The sequence below is a fragment of the Rhinoraja longicauda genome, chromosome 7 (genome assembly GCF_053455715.1).
Source record: "Rhinoraja longicauda isolate Sanriku21f chromosome 7, sRhiLon1.1, whole genome shotgun sequence".
NCBI classification, from domain to species: Eukaryota; Metazoa; Chordata; class Chondrichthyes; order Rajiformes; family Arhynchobatidae; genus Rhinoraja; species Rhinoraja longicauda.
The window spans coordinates 48141812-48161137 of NC_135959.1; the positions used below are offsets into that span (position 1 = coordinate 48141812).

The 19326-nt window shown below is 41.7% G+C and overlaps 2 protein-coding genes across 2 annotated transcripts in view; one reads left to right on the top strand and one right to left on the bottom strand.

The window, feature by feature from the left end:
* The window catches only part of LOC144595629 (uncharacterized), a 32681-nt gene that overhangs the window by 6695 nt on the left and 6660 nt on the right, over positions 1-19326 (bottom strand). The window contains exons 2-4 of the mRNA XM_078403210.1: positions 16167-16261; positions 8696-8783; positions 732-6289 (exon numbers count right to left, since the gene is read on the bottom strand). Coding sequence (XP_078259336.1) covers positions 732-6289; positions 8696-8783; positions 16167-16261 — 5741 coding nt within the window. The remainder of the gene's footprint in view (positions 1-731; positions 6290-8695; positions 8784-16166; positions 16262-19326) is intronic.
* The window catches only part of sln (sarcolipin), a 28328-nt gene continuing 17719 nt past the window's right edge, over positions 8718-19326 (top strand). Inside the window, exon 1 of the mRNA XM_078402488.1 lies at positions 8718-8790. The gene's annotated coding sequence lies outside the window, so the exon portion shown is untranslated. The remainder of the gene's footprint in view (positions 8791-19326) is intronic.

Below are 19326 nucleotides of genomic sequence, written 5' to 3' on the forward strand. Positions count from 1 at the left end.
GGCCCCAAACTGACGACTATGTATACGGAGGAAGACGCAAAATGCTGGAGTAACTCAGTGGGACAGGCAGCATCTCTGGAGAAAAGGAATGGGCGAAGCCCTGGATCGGGACCCTTCTTTAGACTGAAACTGTTTAGACAAATTATTGGAATTCTCTTTCTCCAAAATCCATGGATGCCTGGTTGTTAAGTACATTCAATATTATGGTTGATGGAGTTTAGGACATTTAGGGATATTGGGGATAAGGGGATTGGGTACTAAACTGGACTTGAAGCACAGAATCAACTGTGAACCATGAATGAAGGCACAATTTGAGAGGCATAAGACTTAATCTTACATTTTTTCTTATTCTCTTTTGTGTCTGTAGTTTAATTAAGTGTGTAGAGAATGCAATCTCAATTAGTGCTGAACCATGGATCATGCTGATGGTGTGTCCCTATCCCACTCTTCCTCATGTTCAAAGGTCTTAGATGTCACCTCTATTTAATTTCATTAATTATGTGCCACGCTTCACCTGTCTTTGGTTTTTGACTGTTTTAACCTTACTCTTTAAAAAATATATGTAGGAAGGAACTGCAGATGCTGGTTTATACCACAGACACAAAATGCTAGAGTAACTCAGCGGGTCAGGCTAATTCGAACCATAAATAGAAATAAGCTGTATTCACAACCAGGTGATATTTACAGATAATCATGCTTGACGAGAGACAAATAGCATCTTTAATTTCTACCTCTGATCAATGTAATCTTTATCTTCAAGTTCTTCCTCCAAAAGTTCGGTCTCTTTTTGATCGAAAGTTGCTTTGACCAATTCTTTGGCTTCTTGATGATTTAGAATGATCCTATTTGGTCCCTGCACTCCCTTTGATAATGGTACGGCCTTTTCCTGTTGACAGGTATCCTTAATATATATTATTGGAGACTCAATGGCACAAACTGATGTTGTTTTTTCAGTATCAGCATTTTTTTCTATTCCTATGTATTGTTGCTTTGAATTTCCAGCCAGCAATGTGTCTTGCCCTCTAATAATATTTCCTATTTCTGGACATCCTATACTGTTAGTTGATTCAGATGTTTCCTGCAGCCATAAATTCCTTACTTCAGCTTCAATACAATTGTGATTGAAGTCACACTTACAGTTAGTTTTAAGATTGTATTCCTCACTTAAACGCGCACACGTTGAAAACGGGTTCTTCTCCTTGGCTTGTTGATTTCTGTCTTGGAAAGTAATTATTAATTTATTTATTGTTTCGCTTTCTGTATTATTTCTCTTAGTTTTATAGATACTTAGTTGGTTTTCTGAAATTGGACCTTCTAGACAAAATGTGGACACTTCTGGAACACTTACTTCTCCCAATAGGTTCCCAAGAGCCATATCTACCAATTCTGTCTCTTGCTTTGTCCATTTAAAGTCTTCCTCATTCTCTGGTTGAAAGTGAATTTTATTAAAGGTCAAATTTTCTTCTGTGGGCTCACAATCTATTAATTTAACTTTTTCATTTACTAAACTTTCATTTTGTAAATGATGATTTTCTGCTGGATTTTTCATAACTTTTCGTTGGTAACTGTTCTCAGAGGAAGGATCCATAATCTGAGAATGTTCCAGTAACGCAATACTAAAATTGTGCTCTTCTAATATTTTATCTTGCAAATTACCAGTGGTTTTCACAAACGTTATTCTACCATTTTCATTGTTATCAATGGTTTGTTGAGATCTCGTTTCACTGACTTGTAATTCATCACCTGTTCCATGAACGTGGTTCATAACTGCAGGAAGCATTGTATCCTTGTCCACTTTGGCAAGAGCTGCAAGGAGATTCATCATAGTGTTCCCAGATCCTGTTAATTTGTTTGGTGGGTCAGTAGCTTGAGATGAACTCCTTTGCCTTTCTTTGTAACTGCAGCATGCCTCATCTATTTTCATTCCATCATTCAGCTCAGTGATTTTAATCTTTAACAGTTTTTTTTCTTGCTCAAGATTATCAATTGAAACTTGAAATCGTGAGATATCATTCAACACTTCAGCAATCATGTCGTGGAAATGATTATTCTGAGTTCCTAATATCTTGCTTTTGTTTTTCAGATAAACTGTCAAGTTATTGCAGGCATGTTGCTCAGCATCTATCCTTCCTTTGAGGTGAGTCATATTTAATTCAAGCATTTTTTTCTCTCTGTCAGTCTTTTCCACGGCCTTTTGTATGTTTTCATTACTGTTCTGTGATTCCTTGATTAACTCTAGATGTTGAATGTTTTGTAAATGTAAGATTTTGCTTTTATTCTTTTCTTTAGATGGTTGAACATATAATTCCAAGTCTTTTCTGCTGTCTGGGTAATTTTTAGGATGTTTTCCAGAGAAGTCTGGGTTTATTAAGTTACACCGAAGGTCCACAGGTTCCATTGATACTGACTTGCTCACCTGACCTTCTGAACTACAAATGTTACTGAGCTGACTCCTGTCTGTGGACTGATTAAGAATCTCTAGAAATTTTGAGCTGTTACATGTCAGAGCCTTCAGCTTTTTCTGAAGTTGTTCTATTTTTTCATCAACTTCCTTTAAATCATTTGTGAGATTATCACTTGTCATGCAGTACATTTGTTGATTTCTGAGTAGAATTTTAAACTTTAAAAGAGACTTTGTAAGACACTCTTTTTCTACTTTATACTTCTCGATCAATTTATGTTGTCTTCTTGTCTCTTCCAGTGTTTTCGCTTCAACTTGTACTTCAATAGTTTCACACACTTCTTCTGGCTCAGAAATTTTAGCTTCATGTTCATTGAAGTAGTGTTGCATTTTAAGATCACTGTCCATTTCATTTTCTGTGATCTGTAGCAACATTTTATCTACATCAACTGATAAAGTCATGTTTCCATCCAATAGATCATCGGCCATATTTTCTAACTGGCCTTTTTGCTTTTCAATTATCTGGATTTCATATTTCATTAGGCTTTGCATTTCACAGGCATTTTTCTGTTCCAGAGAAAGATAATTCTCTTTCTCAATAAGACTAGTTTCTAACAATTTCTTCTCATGTTCGTGTTTTTTAATAGACATTTCTAATTCATTATTTTTCTGGAGATCTTTAACTTTGTTTTGAAGTTGATTATTTTCTGCATCATATTTCTCCTTCTGTATCTCCATTTGAACAGCAGGTCCGCTACAATCAAATTCATCTAATGGTGTCTTTTTCCCCAATTCATTAACAATGTTATCCAATGCATTTTCATGATCGAAAAGTCGCGTGTTTTCATTTTCCACAGGATCAATAATTATTGGAATATCTTTGCAAAAGCTATTTATCATTTGTGACTCACTTTTATCGACCTGTTGTTGCAATTCTGTCAGGTTTTGTTTCAGTTCACAAACTGCAACTGTCTGGCAGTATTTTTCTTCCATAAGATTCCCAATGTATGCCGTAAGTTCTTTGTTATACTCCATCAGTTCAATGGGCATTTTCTGTATTTGAGAATTTTCAGAGACATCTAATGTTGATGGATTAGATATATCTGATCTTTCACTTCCCATGTGAAATACTACCTTATCAGTAAGTGGTATATTTATTTCAGGGTTTACAAGATCTGTCGTTGTCTCTGCTTTTTCAACAGCAATATGCACCTCACAATCTTTATCGGACTTGTCCATCAGTTCCTCTATTAAGGCCTCGGGTTCCTCTATTGCCTTCTCTTCAATTTGAGAGACTTCCTCATCAAATGATAGATTTTCCTCTGTTGGTTTTGGCTTTAGCTTGTTCCTTGCATTCGCAGGAAGATCCTGAATTCCTTCAAATTCCTCCATGCTTCTTATGAGTTTGATGTTATTTTTTTGCACTGTTTTACTTTGCTTGTACAGTCTACTGTGAGAAGACTCTGCATGCAACTGGTCATCCTGCTGACTTTTTGTATTTAACTTCCCTGATTTTAAATTGGATTGCAATTCAGATACTGTAGTTTGTAGGTGAACTTTCTCTTGGACAAGTATCTTAACTGTTTCTTTAAGATTTGTATTTTCCGCAAACATTTCTGATAACACACCCTGTAGATGTTCCATATGATTGATATATATCTTCCACTGACAGTTTAATTTGACTTCTTTTTCACTAAATTGTACCTGTTCCTCTCTGAGAATATTTTTCAAAGCAGCAAGTTGGACATCCAATACTTCATTACGTCCTAGAGTCCAAATTATTGCATTTTTAAGTTCCAGATTATTACTCAAAAGGTCTATTACTAATTTTTGCAATTTTTTATTTTCAGAATTAGCTTTGAGTTTTTGATCCTTGATTTGAGCCTCAATTTCATTTGTGAAGGATATTTCTTTGGCTAGGTTTTTATCAAGTTCAGATATCTTTTGTTGCAGGAGTGCTTTCTCATATTCATGCTTCTCAAGTGAAGATTTATGCTCCTTCAGCTGCTGAACCATTTCTTGAAGGGTGCCCTCTTCTGAATTTAACAAGCCATCCTTATGTAACTGCATCTTAAGCTCGAGATCAAAAATTGAAGCCTGAAGATGTCTGGTTTCGATCCCAATTTTCTCAATGGAGATCACAATGTCTTTGCTAATCTTTATAATTTTAAGGATTATATGAAGAAGAGAGCTTTCTGTGGAGGCTGGTAATCTTGTAAATGGTGATTCTAACACGGTCTCGAGCTCTGAAGTACTGACCATTCCCTCATGATAATTTTTGTTGTCCTGACAGATCCCTGGACTACATTGGTTTTGTGCTTCTCTGATGTCTGACATATAAATTTTGTCTTGTAATTCCAAAACATTTAAGCTAAATTGATGGCTATTTTTTTGTAGTTCAGTTACTAACTGGTGAAGAGAGTTGATTCTTCTCTGTAGTTTCAAAATGTTACCTTGAGACTCCAAAATATGTTCCTGCTGCTCAGAGATGGTTACCTGAAGTTTCTCCTTGATTGCAGCAGTAATGGCTAATATATCTATTACTGTCTGCAGCTCTGTTTCAAACTGGTATTTATTCCCATTTACTTCTGCAATTGTAGTTTGGGGTCTTGTATATTCGTGTAACTTAACTGCAGTTTTCTGACGATGATTTATATTTTGCTGCATTTGCAAAAGATATTCTTCCAAAGAGTTATTTTTCTCTGCAAGTACGATGATTTTGACGTTTAATTCTGCATTCCTTCCAAGGAGTTCTTGGGCAAGAAATTGTAGCCGTTTGTTTTGTAAGTCAGCACCCTCTAACATTAATGCTTTACTTTGCAGTTCTGAAATAATTGTTAACAGTTTGTTTTTATAGCTTTGAAGATCACTATAATTTGTTTGTAGATTCATATTTTCACCTTCAAGCTTGATGATAGTGTTTGTATATTCATGACTTTTGTCCTGAAGATCGAATATCTTGTATTGGAGCTTTTGACTGTCAAATTTACTAGCCTCAAGCTGAAAAACCTTTGCATTTAATGTTGATAGGGAGCTTTCAAGCCAGCTCTTACTTTTGCAAAGCTCTGACATTTTGTTCTGCAGCTCCCAGTTCTCATGCCGCAGGTTTAAGTGTTTTTCTGTCATATGTTGCAGCTCTGAAAATGCACCACGCTGTGCATTGTGGGGAATAGCTGCCTGCAGTTTGGCAATATTTCTTTGTAGGCCTGATGCAAAATCCACAAATTCACATTTTTTCTCATAAAGTTCTGAGATGATGATTTGCACTTTTTTATTTCCTTGCTGTAATTTTTCAGCAACAGCCTGAAACTGACCAATATGTTCCTGTATTTGTGAATGTAATGTTCCTTGGCAGCTCTGTTTTTTATCTAAGTCCATGATCATAGTTTTCAGCTGATTATTTTGTTCATATAGTTTTAAGATCCTGAGATGAAGTTCCTCATCTTCAGTTCCTGCCTTTTCAAAAAGCTTTTCCCTCACAGATTCATCGATGGGCCGAACATTGTCCTGCTGATCCACAGTAGTAGAGTTAATTTGCAAATGCAATTCAGAAATCATAGAATGTAGTTTGCTGTTTTCATCTTTTATCTCATCTATTGCAGTTTTCAGATTGATAATTGATTCCTGCACTTTGGCCACTTGGCTCCAATTCTTGTCATTCTTTTCAGTCAGATCTGCAACCGTAGATTGCAATTTTGCAATCTTTTCTTGAAGATTAACATCCTTAGTTTTGAAATCATGCAGTTCAGCATCTATATCCACATTTGCTGGAGAAAACGGATCATTTACACACTGAAACTCTTCAACAGCTGTCTGCAAGTGTTCACTTTTCCGGTGTACTTCAGATATTTCTGCCTGCATTGTGTTAGTCCTCAGATGGTTTTGGAGCTAAATGCACAATAATATAAAATAACAAGGTTTATGAATAAGATAGCACACAGAATAACATTCACATTGATGACTCCTGATCAAGGCCATCCTCCAGCAAGCTTTGTGGCACCAATATTTACGTTACATTAACAAATTTAGACACAAAGTGCTGGAATAATTCAGTGAGTCGGGCAGCATCTCTGGAGAGCATGGGTAGGTGATGTTTTGGGTCGGGACCCTTCTTCAGACAGATTATGGGAGAGGGGAGGAGATAGAGGAAGAAAAAAGCCAGGAAAGAGGAGAGGCAGGACAAAATGTGCAGGTAATAGGTGAAAGCAGGCAAGGGGGGTTTCGATCAGCAGATGAATGGAACAAAGGCCAGAGACTAAAACAGGTGTGAGACAAAAAGGATTGAAGAGTTGTGAATTGTAAAGCCAGAGGATGGAATGTGGGTTTTAGGGGCAATGGTGAAATAGGTGCGAGTTGAGGTGGGGCATGGGGGGAGGGGGGTTGGTAAGGAAAGGGGGAGCTGTGGGTGGAGGGGGGGGGGGGGTAGAGGGAAGGGAAGGGGAGAGGTTGTTAGAGGTTAACCAGCATCTGCAGTTCCTTGTTTCTACAAGAATTGGAATTTACCTGACTTCCATCCTCACCCCTTCCTGATCCCCGAATCTCCTCTTGTTTATTTGTTTTATCACTTTACCAGTTCTGATCAATCTGAAACTTTAATTGTGATAGTTTTCTTCCACGGATTCTGTTTAAGATCCAAAAAACTGTTGTTTCTCCAGCAATTTCCAAATTTCTCCAGAAGCTAGTTTTTTATTTTACTTCTAAATTCTTCGTTGACCCAAACTTTTAAGAGACTTGAGAGACCTGCTTGCCATGATTATTTCTTGCTGACCAAATTATTTTATGAATTGCATTTAAATTCTACAGCTGTTGGGATGGATTTGAATTTGGCATCTGGATTGTTCATCCAGGCTTTGACTATTAGTCCAGTAATTTAGCTATTATGCTACCATTCTCACGTTTATTATTTTACTTCCATCCTTTAATAAACGTGGTTTTGAAAATCCAATGTTCCAATTTGACTATTTCTTGCCAAACCTGGCAGACTTGAATTGTGATGGTGGAAACCTCTGCTATCTATAAATGACTTAAATCAGCTGACACAATAGGATCTAGGCTGCTATCATCAGATCATTAAATCCTTCCCTACATTCCATGTGAGTCATCAAATTCTTGGCTACAAACAAGTGCTGAGCTGGAATAGAATTTTAAATGGTCATGATTTCTTGCTCCTGCCCTTTACATGATGCTCAAATCCAAATAGCATTCAGTCCTTCAGGCTGCCTCGTGTTCATGCTGGAGGAACTCAGCGCACAGGCAGCATCTGTGGAGGGAATGGACAGACAGTTTTCAGGTCAAGACCCTTCTTCAGTTAGGGTCTTAAGAAACCAAAACGTCACCTGCCCATTAACTCCACAGACTCTGCATGACTGGCTGAGTTCCTCCAGCATTTTGTGTTTTGCTCAAGATTCCAGCACCTGCAGTCCCTTGTATTTCGATTGTGTTCAGTGTACTCAGTTAAAATAAAAACTTGCGAAACTACATGAACCAAAGTAGACTCAACCATCAGTGAGTGATTTATGAGTGCTTGATTTACGTAGGTGTACTCATAATGTGAAGAAAGGAGTTACAGAGTTTGTTGCAGCTGTTAGAAAGCACTTTCCAAAAGCACCATTAACTATTTTAATATTGATAGGTCAGAGGCTCAAGATAGAATTAATTTCTTACAGATATGTTTTAAGGATGTAGGATCACTGTTAAAATACAAAGTACATGCTATAACACCAGGATAAGCACTCAACCAAGAAAACTAAGACCAATGCCAAAGTAGTATCTAAACTACCTACACACACTTATGCTATAGGACAATAACTAACTTCATATTCAGTCATCAGCTATCTACATGTTAACAAACACACAAGTTAAATGTTTCACCAATAAACCCAATCCCAATGCCTCATGAGAATCTAAAATGCCTTTACACAGTTAATCTATGGGACAACAATAACTAGGCATGTAGATGCCAGTATATCATTAGGGCTGTCAAATGGGCACCTCCCTTCACTGGTATTTCATTGAGTTAGGCTCACAACACCTCGGGAAGGCTTAACAGTTAGTACAGGCATCCCAGAACCACCCCCCCTCAATACCTGCTCTCACCACCTATGCTACCAGTATGCAGTAAGCCAGTAAGCCAGTAACCCACTAAGCAGCTAATTATGTAAATATCTACTAAGTTACATTAAGTCTATTGTTTTGAAATCTCGAATATACTCTCAGTTCTCTATTCTTTCCCAGTCTTACTAGTTTACATGTTTTGAAATGTCTTTGAATATATGTATTTGGCCCCTTACTCACCAATGGTGTGTTGTTTCTCTGCAGTGTATTATACAGTTGGACTTCATGTTCCTGGGCTTTCCATTGTTCCCTCTGCTCATGCTTCTGCCTAAACAGTAAGAACATTTCATTTTGATGAAAGGTCATTGATCTGAAATGCTTATTCCATTTCTCTCTCCATGGATGCTACCTAACCTAGAGTATTTTCAGCATTTTGGGTTTTTATTTCAGACTTCCAGCATGGAGCAGATTTTCACTTTTAGAAGAACATTTCACGTGTCTTAATTAAATCTTTTACTTATTTAAGCTTGTGCATTGGTGCAACTATATACCCATATCAGAAATAGCAAGTAAAATGACTGAACTTCTTCCTTAGAACTTGGTTGATGGGATGACTATCATGTGGATCTGTTTTTCTGGATGGTGCTGAGCTTCTTCACAGTTGATAACACCACATTAATCCAGACAATCGGAGAGTATTCCTTCGCATTCCAGATTGGTGTCCTAAAGATGGTGGGAGGGCACTGTGATGTTAGGAAGTGTTTATCCTCTGGCCTATCCTCTAGCCACCAAGTTTATAGGGATGGTGCAGTTAAGTTTCTGTTCAATGTTAACCTAATATATTGAGGAAGGGAAACCTAGTGATGTATAATGTAATCAAAAATCTACAGATGCTAGAAATCTAAAATAAAAATAGAATGTGCTGAAAACACTTCAGCAAGTCAGGCTGCATATGTGGGAAGAGAAACATCTTCAACCTGAAATGTTAACTCTGTTTCTTTTCCCACAGATGCAACCTCACCTGTCAAATATTTCCAGCACTTTCAGCTTTTCTTGACAATGAAAATGTCATTTAAGTCCAGGGAAAGTGGTTCGGCTTTCACTTGTTGGAGATCAACGTTGTTTAGCACTTTTGTGGCACAAATGGTACTTGCTGCTTCTCAGCCTATTTTGTTTTGGTCTTGCAGTATGAGGCACAGACTGCTTCATTTGGTGAGGAGTTGTGAATGGAATAGAACATCGAGTAATAATCCGCAAATATTTGCCTTTCTCACCTCTTATTTGGCTCTTGGCTTACTTCTCTTTGATGTAAAGGACCTGGAATTAAAGTTCCTTTTGTGGACTTTAATGCAAAATTCAAAATGTTATTTAAATTCTGGTCCCTAAAGGTGGAAGTGCCATCTTTTCAATAAGATGTTAAACTATCATTATTCAGAGATAGGCAAGTTGGGTCTTCCAACAGCCTGGCCAGTATTTATACTTCAAACAACATCATCCAAAAACAAATTACTTTTTAATCTATATTCACAGGTGGCACAATGGCGCAGTGGTAGAGTTGCTGTCTTACAGCATCAGAGAACTGGGTTCGATCCTGACTAAGGGATCTATACAGAGTTCGTACATTCTCCCTGTGACTGCGTGGATTTTCTCCGGGTGCTCCGGTTGCCTCCTACATTCCAAAGATGTGCAGGTTTGTAGGTTAATTGGATTCTGTAAATTGTTCATAGTGTGTAGGATAGAACTAGTGTAGGGGAACTCGTTGGTCAGCACGGACTCAGTGGACCGAAGGGCCTATTTCCACGCTGCAGCTCTAAAACTAAAACTAAAACAATTGTGATTAACATGACAACCTCACTTTATACAGTCATATTTCCAACCAGAATTAGCATCCTGATTTAAAGATTTAATTGATCCTCATTCCCATGATATGATCATGATTAAGTGGTTTTGTGACCCAGTCAAGGGATATGGGTTCTCTGTATTCAACATCTTTAACAACAGATGTTTATTCAACCTCTTGAAACCCTGTGCCATTGATTCAATGGTATCCTCACACCGGTTGTAATGACCACACCCAATCCCCGTGATTCACGCTATTAGCTTTCAATTATCCGGAGTTTTTTTTGGTTGTAATGCTTGAATTGATGTCCATTTTAAAAAAAACGTCCTGCTATTAGTATTGGTAAACTGAGGATTGGAAACAGGGAAGGTTCATTATCATTAACTTAAAATACATTTCCTTCCATCACAATCACATTTGATTGATTGTGCTTGTGCTTGGTAATCCCTTGCATCCTTTTTCAAAAGCTGGCTCAATATCTTTACTTTCAACTGTATCTTTGATTTGGCATTATAATATCTTTATTTGTATCTATCTATCCATAAACTTAGATACAGTTTGGAGATATTTTCTGAATGCACGAAGTCCACATAAAAATGGTATGATAAATTAGATAATTTGCAAGTCTGGAAGTGTTATTTACAGTAAGTTCCATTCCAAGCCTACCTTGATTGTGTTTATCACGAGAGTGTTTATGTAGTGCATTTCATGTTTAAATTGTTTTGCAGTTAAAGAGGTACATATGAAGTGTTTCCACTGTTATAGTTTAGTTTAGTTTTAGAGATACAGCGTGGAAACAGGCCCTTCAGCCCATCGAGTCCATGCCGACCAGTGATTACTCATGCACTAGTTCTATCCTACAAACTAGGGACAATTTACAGAAGCCAATTAACCTACCAACCTGCATGTCTTTGGAATATGGGAGGAAACGGGAGCACCCAGAGAAAACCCATGTGGTCACAAGGAGAACATACAAACTCTTCAGGCAGCACCTGCAGTCAGGTATGATCTGGGTCTCTGGTGCTGTAAAGCAGCAACTCTATCTTCCATACACTAGTCACCCATACACTAGTTCTATCCTACAAATTAGGAACTATTAACTATTAATTAAGCCAATTAACCTATAAACCTGCACGTCTTTGGAATGTGGGAGGAAACCGGAGCACCCGGAGGAAACCTACACGGCCACAGGGAGAACGTACAAACTCCATACAGATGGCACCCGAGAACAGGATCCAACCCAGGCCTCTGGAGCTGTAAAGCAACAACTCTACCGCTGTGCCGCTGTACCGTCCCCATAGTCTTCATATGGGGGCGTTACATATTGGGAAGCTTTAATTCTTTTGTCGCTTTGCTATCATTTTGTACTGTATTTACTTTATTGTTGGTTTTCCCAATACTTTTAATTGCACAGTTTTTATTTCACAATTCACAACCATACTTTATTAGCCAAGTATGTTTTGCAATATACGAGGAATTTCATTTGCCATACAGTCATAACAATAAAAAGCAACAGGACACACAAAATACATTTTAACATGAACAACCACCACAGTGACTCCTCCGCATTCCTCACCGTGACGGAAGGCAAAAAGAAGTTCAATCTCTCCCTTCTTTGTCCTCCAGCAGACGGGGGCCTCTAACCTTCCATTCACGGGAAGATCTTGACTCCCGTAGCCGGCGGCGGGCCCTCCTCGTCGGGGCAATTATGCTCCTGCAGGGGGGGGGGGGGGGGGGGGGTGATCTCTGGTTGCCCATGCAGGGCGATCTACCCCGAGTTGGGATTTGTCGAACCTCGTGCAGCTTTGAGCTCCCGACTTCGGTCTCAACCCGAGACTGTGAGCTCCTTGATGTTAAAGTCCGCAGGCCGCGTTTGGAGCGTCGATCCAGGCAAGGAATCGCACGCTCAGATGGTAAGTCCCGTGGTGGGGCTCAAAGTCAGTCCCAGGTAAGGCCACCATCTCCATGATGTTAGGCCCCAGAGCGACTGGAGATACGATCCAGAAAACAATCGCATCTCTGGCAAGGTAAAAGATTGAAGAAAAGATCCCCCTAACCCCCTCCCCCATCCCCCACATAAAACAAACCAGAGAACATTGACACAGACTTTTAAAACTCCCCAAAAATAACAAAAAAGGACGAAAAGGACAGACAGACTGTAGGCGAGGCTGCCATTGCGGCGCCACCCGGTGGAATCAGGCAACTGAATCATCCTACCACAACCAGAGAGCAGCGCCGAACTATTATCTACCTCTTTGATGACCCTCGGGCTATCCTTCATTATCATTATATCTCAGAAGAGTTCCCATTTATAGCTAAGTAGATGCAAAATTCATTTTGAGTTTGAGTTTAGGATTAACGTAATAACGTTTAGTGTAAGATAACGCCAGTAATTTGCAAAGTCCTACGGCATGAAACAACTGAATGTAAGATTGGTGATGGGAGATGGTCTTACTCTCACCCAAATAAATCATTTCATGATTGCTTTAAAGCAGAGTGCATTGCCGACTGTTATATAATGTCAGCAATAATATATTCAGAATTTGATACATCTGCCTATGAGGTCAATTACATCTGCAGACTCTAGTATCCAGTAACTGTAATCAGGTGAGAGCTTTGCAGGGATGAGTTAACCAGGGAGTTGTGGAGGGAACAGTCTCTGCGGAAGGCAGAAAGGGGTGGGGATGGGAAGATGTGACTCCCTGGATATTAGGCCACTCCTAGGGTCAGTCCCCTCGGCACATGACGGACAGGGACGAGGGACTGCCCACAGGCTACAGGGTTTCTACCCAGGGCTTTTTGGGGAGTGTTCATCCCTTCGGTGGAACTCGTTGTGAGTGGATGCTCACAACCTGCATTAAAGAACTTTCTTAACCGTGCCTGGCATCCAGCCTATTTCTGGCCACATCCAGGCCACTACATTGGTGACCCTGACGTTCATCACGCGTTGTGATGGACCAGAACAATGCACAGCCCAATCCCGCCGACCTCGAAGCCATCACGACTTTGTGGTCCGAAGAGCCTGATGTCTGGTTCCAGCAGGCAGAGGCACAGTTTGCTGTGCGGGGCATGACGGTGAATGAAACCAAATATTTCTACGTCGTCGGCGCTCTGGATCAGGCGATTGCGAGGCGAGTTATACCTTACCTCGGTGTCCCCCCGGCAGCTAACAAATATGCGGGCCTCAAGGCCCTGCTCATCAGCTGACATCTGCCTGCAGCTCGTCAACGATCCATTCACAAACACGGAGGCGCTGGGCGAGCGCACTGACCAGCTGTGGATGGCCCGTCAGGAGGAACTGGAAGCGCTGGCTGTTCTCTCCGTGGCGTCGGGAGGCGCACAGCAGGTCGGAGCCTCCGTCGACCACTTCTCAGGGCGACTTCCTCTGCGAAATCTGGCCGCCATCGGGCAGGCACGTCGTCCCCACACGGCCCACCGGCAGTTCCTTCCGACGCCAGCACAGGTCGCTGGTAGTCGGCCCAGTCAGCACCACCTCCTATACCGCTGGAGGCCACCAGAGGTCGCTGGTGGTCGGCCCAGTCAGCACCATCGCCTATACCACCGGACACCAGCAGAGGGAGCTGGTGTTATTATCACCACCGCTGGGGACCAGCAGCCAAGAAATGTCGCCCGCCTTGTGCCTTCCCGGGAAACGTAGGGGCCGGCCGTCAGTGATTCCTTCGGCGGCCGACCAGATCCATCGCTTGTTCGCTCGGGATTGCCTTACCGGGGGTCGGTTCCTCGTGGTCACCGGAGCGGAGGTAAGCGTCCTGCCTCCTTCCATTGCCGACATCCGTGTGGGCAAATGCAGCGAACGGGAGTCCTTTCAGTACTCACTGATCAGAGCTCCTCACTGCGGCGAACGGGAGCCCTATCGGTACTTGCCCTCAATTTCGCACGCTTGCCCTCAACTTCGGCCAGAGCGTGAGGGTTTGTCATTGCCTGGTGCACACCAGCACGCTGGAGCTGGCCTCCCTCCACGTTGGAACCCTGTCGTCCGTGGATGCGACTTTCGCGCGCATCTTGGCGGATTTCCCGGACATCATCGAACCCCACTTCCACTCCTCCGCCCCCAAGCATGGGGTGGAGCACCACATTCCTACCACCGGGCTGTCCGTGCACGCCCGTGCGCGGCATCTTGCACCGGACAAGCTCCGTCTAGCGCCGCCGGATGGAGTCGATGAGCATCGTGCGCCCCTCCGATAGCCCATGGGCGTCACTGCTCCACATGGTTCCCAAGGTGGACGGGGGTGGCGCCCGTGTGGGGACTACCGTCGCCTGAATGATGCGACCGTCGCCGACAGGTACCCGGTCCCGCACATCCAGGACTTCAATGCCCACCTGGCCGGAGCATCGGTGTTCTCCAAGGTGGACCTTGTGCGCGGGTACAATCAAATTCCGGTCCACCCCGACGACATCCCCAAGACAGCCATTATTACACTGTTTGGGCTGTTTGAATTTATTGAGGATGCCGTTCGAATTGAAGAACGTCGCACAGGCCTTCCAACGTATTATGGACTGTGTGTGCCATGGCCTGGACTTTGTATTCGTGTATTTGGACGACGTACTCGTGGCCAGCCGCTCGTGGCAGGAGCACTGCACTCACCTCCGCCGACTGTGTCAGTGCCTCAGCACGTATGGGTTGGCTGTTAACATGTCCAAGTGCCGTTTCGAGGTGACGGCCATCGACTTCCTCAGCCACCGCGTGACCCCACAAGGGGTGGTACCTCTGCCGGCCAGGGTGGATGCAGTCTGCTGGTTCCCCCGTCCGACCACCGTTAAGGGCCTCCAAGAATTTGTGGGGATGGTCTCTTTTTATCACCGCTTCTTGCCGGCGGTAGAAGGAATCATGCGCCGTTGACGGTTCCCGGGGAGTTCATCCCACCAGCACAGGGTCAAGTGGAGCAGCCTTCGGACACCCTGCAACGTCTTCAGCAGATGGTGGGCAGGTTGGCGCCGTGCCCACGTCTCGTCATGGGTCCTTCCAACCGCACGTCCCTCCTGCTCTGGAGGACTGCCAGTTTGTTTTCCTGCGCAGGGACGCTCATCGGACACCTCTCCAGCGGCCGTATAAGGGCTCCTTCGGGGTCCTGCAACATGGCTCGTCCACATTCGTCCTGGACATGGGGGGTCGAAGTGAGACCATTTCGGTTGCGCGGCTGAAGCCAGCGCATGTTGACATTGCTCGGCCGGTGCTGGTCGCCCGGCCCCGCCTGCGAGGTTGCCCTCCATCTAGGTTACCTCCTTCAGTGTCTGCTCCGTCCCCTCCACCTGTCGGTCGGCCGCCGGTTCCTGCGCCGGGCTGGTCGCCTCGTGCACCCTCCTGTCCGTTTCGTGCCTCCAGTTCTTGGGGGGAGTCTTGTGGCGGTCCTGGATATTAGGCCACTCCTAGGGTCAGTCCCCTCGGCACTTGATGGACAGGGACGAGGGACTGCCACAGGCTACGGGGTTTCTACCCAGGGCTTTTTGGGAAGTGTTCATCCCTTCTGTGGAGCTCGTGAATGGATGCTCACAACCTGCATTAAAGAACTTTCTGAACTTGCCTGGCGTCCAGCCTATTTCTGGCCACAATATCAATATTAATATTTTTAAATTTCAAGGTATAGGACTTTATCAGATTTCAATGTAATATCCTGCACTAAATGTTGTACCCTTTATCCTTTATCTGTGCACTGTGAATGGTTCTTGGTTCTTGGTCCACCAAAATATTCCAAATGGAATTTAAACTGGAGGTGGAATGGCTTGATTATATTCATGTATAGTCTTTTCTTTGACTGAATAGTACGCATGTAAAAGCTTTTCACTGTACTTTGGTTCATGTGACAATAATAATAAACTAAACTAAACTAAACTTAGAAAGATTGTTCTTACCTATTCAAGAAGATCTTCAGCTCTTGAATCTCAGTCTCATTTTCTTGAAGTAGCTTGATATGCTTGTCACAGTGTTTCCATTGCACAGTTTCAGTCTGTGTGATGAAACATATGGTCTAATAAAATTGTTGCTCTTTCATATTCGTTGTCTTTTTATTGTTCATCCATTTTTTGCTCACTGACCTACATTGGGTTTTTGTTCTGCAAGTATCTGATTTTAATGTAAACATTCGTAGAATGTTGGGGTCTTTGGCAAGACTAACATTTAATGCCTCATTGGCATTCATCCAAATGGCTTTCTATACCATTTAAATATGACTATATTGAACGTGAATCTTGAATTAAATAAAGCCCATAATAGTATGTGTTGCAAATTTCCTTGCCTCAGGAATTTGGTGATCAAATGGGATTTTTCAATAATCCTATTGTTCCCTGGAGACTATTACTGATACCAAGGGCTAGAAATTCCATTACTACATTTTATTTACATTGAAACAACAATATGTCACCTGAATGCTTTTGCAAGGATTCAACAAAATGTTCTATTGTGAATGCAGTCTGAAGAATGGTCCTGACCTGAACCGTCACCTATCCATGTGTAGGAAGGAACTACAGATGCTGATAATACCGAGATAGACACAAAATGCTGGAGTAACTCAGCGGGTCAGGTAGCATCTCAGGAGAGAAGAGATAGGTGATGGTTTGGGTCGCAACCCTTCTTCAGACTGAAAGGCGGGGGGGGGGGGGGGGGGGGGGGAACCCTTTCAGTCTGAAGAAGGATCCTGACCCAAAATGTCTGCTATCCATTTTCTCTAGAGATGCTGCCTGAACTGCTGTATTCCTCCGGCTTTATTTTATTTGTCTTTATTTTTCTATTTTCTTGCATTCTTGTGTTCTTGCTGAAATGAAATGACGGGCTGAGTGGCCTACAAAGGCATTGAAAATTTTATATGGTTTTTGCTTTTCTTCCTCCTCCCATGGATGGAGCTTAGCCAAAAGGCATGGCTGAGAGCAGGTCTGGGAGCTCCATCAAAGCTGCATTAGAGCTGGCAGAACAGACGTGACAGGAACTTAATGCCAGCCTTGCTGTCCAGTGTTCTGTCACCCTACTCAAAATTACTGAGGTATGGACAAAATCAGTACAGTAGCACAGAGGGTTCTAAATATGATTTCATATATTTAGTGATGGCTTGGGAGAGGTTGATCTCTGGCATTTACATGTATACCTTACTTAGAAACAGAAATGAGTGTGAACACTGACAGTTCCAGGTATGGTGTCTGCATTCCCATTCAGAAAATTTGACCCCAGTCTTACAGAATTTCCCTTGCGCTTAAGAAGTGAGCTTCATGGATGTTGATATAGAAATTCACGGCAACAAGGCGCCCTATTCATCAAAGAACAGAGGTGGTAGAGAGATTTGCAAAATAAAACGATCATGATTATCAGATAGACTACTTTTAAGCTTTTTTGTATGTTATCTTCTGACACGACAATAGCAGGTAACTGGAAGGAACTACATCAGTATTGCTTTTAGCAGAATATGTGCTGCTAAGCAGTAACGACAAGGGCACCGTAACTTCAGACGGTAAAATATAACAGTAATATTACACTTGAGGATTTTGAAGTATGATGGAAACAGTTTACTGTTCCCGAGCAACTGTTGTCTTGAAAGGTTTCATGTCAGAGCAAATGTCTAGTCTTGCATGTATCCGTCAAAATGACAGCAAATGTATTAATAGCTTAATCTCTCAGATGTAAATATGTAAGGAATGAGACTATCTGAAAGATGAGAAGACGGTCTGTTCAAGCACTTAGGAGAAGCACCAAGAGTAAAAATAGAATATGTTTAATTACCCAAACTCCAAAAAGAAAATGGAGAAGCAAAGAATAAATTAGAAGAAAATGTTTGTTTTTAATTTCAAGTTTTCTTTTTATTTTTATTCCAGCCCTTGAGTATGTTACGTGCAAAAATTAAAACTTAAATGGTTGCAGTGATTGTATCAAGATTTGAACATCTGCCAAGCTTGCTATATTTAACAAAGATGCATCTTAACACATGTTGCCAAATTATACTTAGTTTCTTCCTGAAAATGGTTCCAGGCCTATTGCCTTACTTGCAGTTATTGAAAGCTGTAGCTCTCAATCACTAGTTAAGTCCTTCAAAAGTTATTTATGTCAAAGGGTTGCATGGATTGTAGAAAATTGTCACTGTCTTCTCTTAAAACTGAGCCTCAATTATCAAAATCCCTACAGTAAATCTGAATCAAGGACATTCTGTTGATTATTTTGAAAGCTTGTCAAAACTATTTGTTTTCCAAAGGAGAAATTAAGGAATGTGTACATACATTTTGTTTTGGCAATGTATACTCTTTCCCATTGTCAAACTGGGTTCTTCAAAGTTGATGCTGAACTTGGAAAAATATAAATGGTTTAGGTTTATTATTGCCATGTGTGCCACGATACACTGAAGAGCTTTGTTTTGCTATCCAATCAGATCAGATAATACTTTACATAAATACAATCAACTCAAACTCAAGTACAATAGGTCGAGCAAAGGGAAAGATAGTGTGAATATATTTCTCAGCATTGCAGCGTATCAGATTCATAGACTAAAGGGCCTGTTCCATTTTAGGCCATTTTAAGGCGACTGCTGGCGACTAGACAGTTCGCCGGGTGACGTGTGTGTGAGGAGTCTTCCAAGAATCGTAGTGGATCTCAGCGCGTCACTGAGAAATCATCCGGAGTGAAATTTCTCGGCGACAGCTGGCTTGTCGCCAGGTATCGTAGCTTATTGCCTGCTGATCCCCAGGTTTGATAGGTTCTCTTAGATGCATTTAGAAGCACATTATATTAAAATAAGTAAAGTCATTTCAAAATACCATAAAATGTTTGTGTTTAACCAATTTATTTACCATCAAGACATTTGACAGGTAGATTGGAGGCGACAGTTTGACGGTCAGGTAAGCGTGGGAATTTTGTGATGTTTATGGCCATCAGCCATTACATTTAAAGTGGGCTCCCAACCCAGATATGCAACCCAGAAACCAGATATGCATCTCCCGTACATTTTCAAAGAATGCCTACACACGTTTCACAAAAATCCACTTAACCACTTTTAAAATTATTATTTTTAATACAGCTATTAGTAAACTGGAAGTA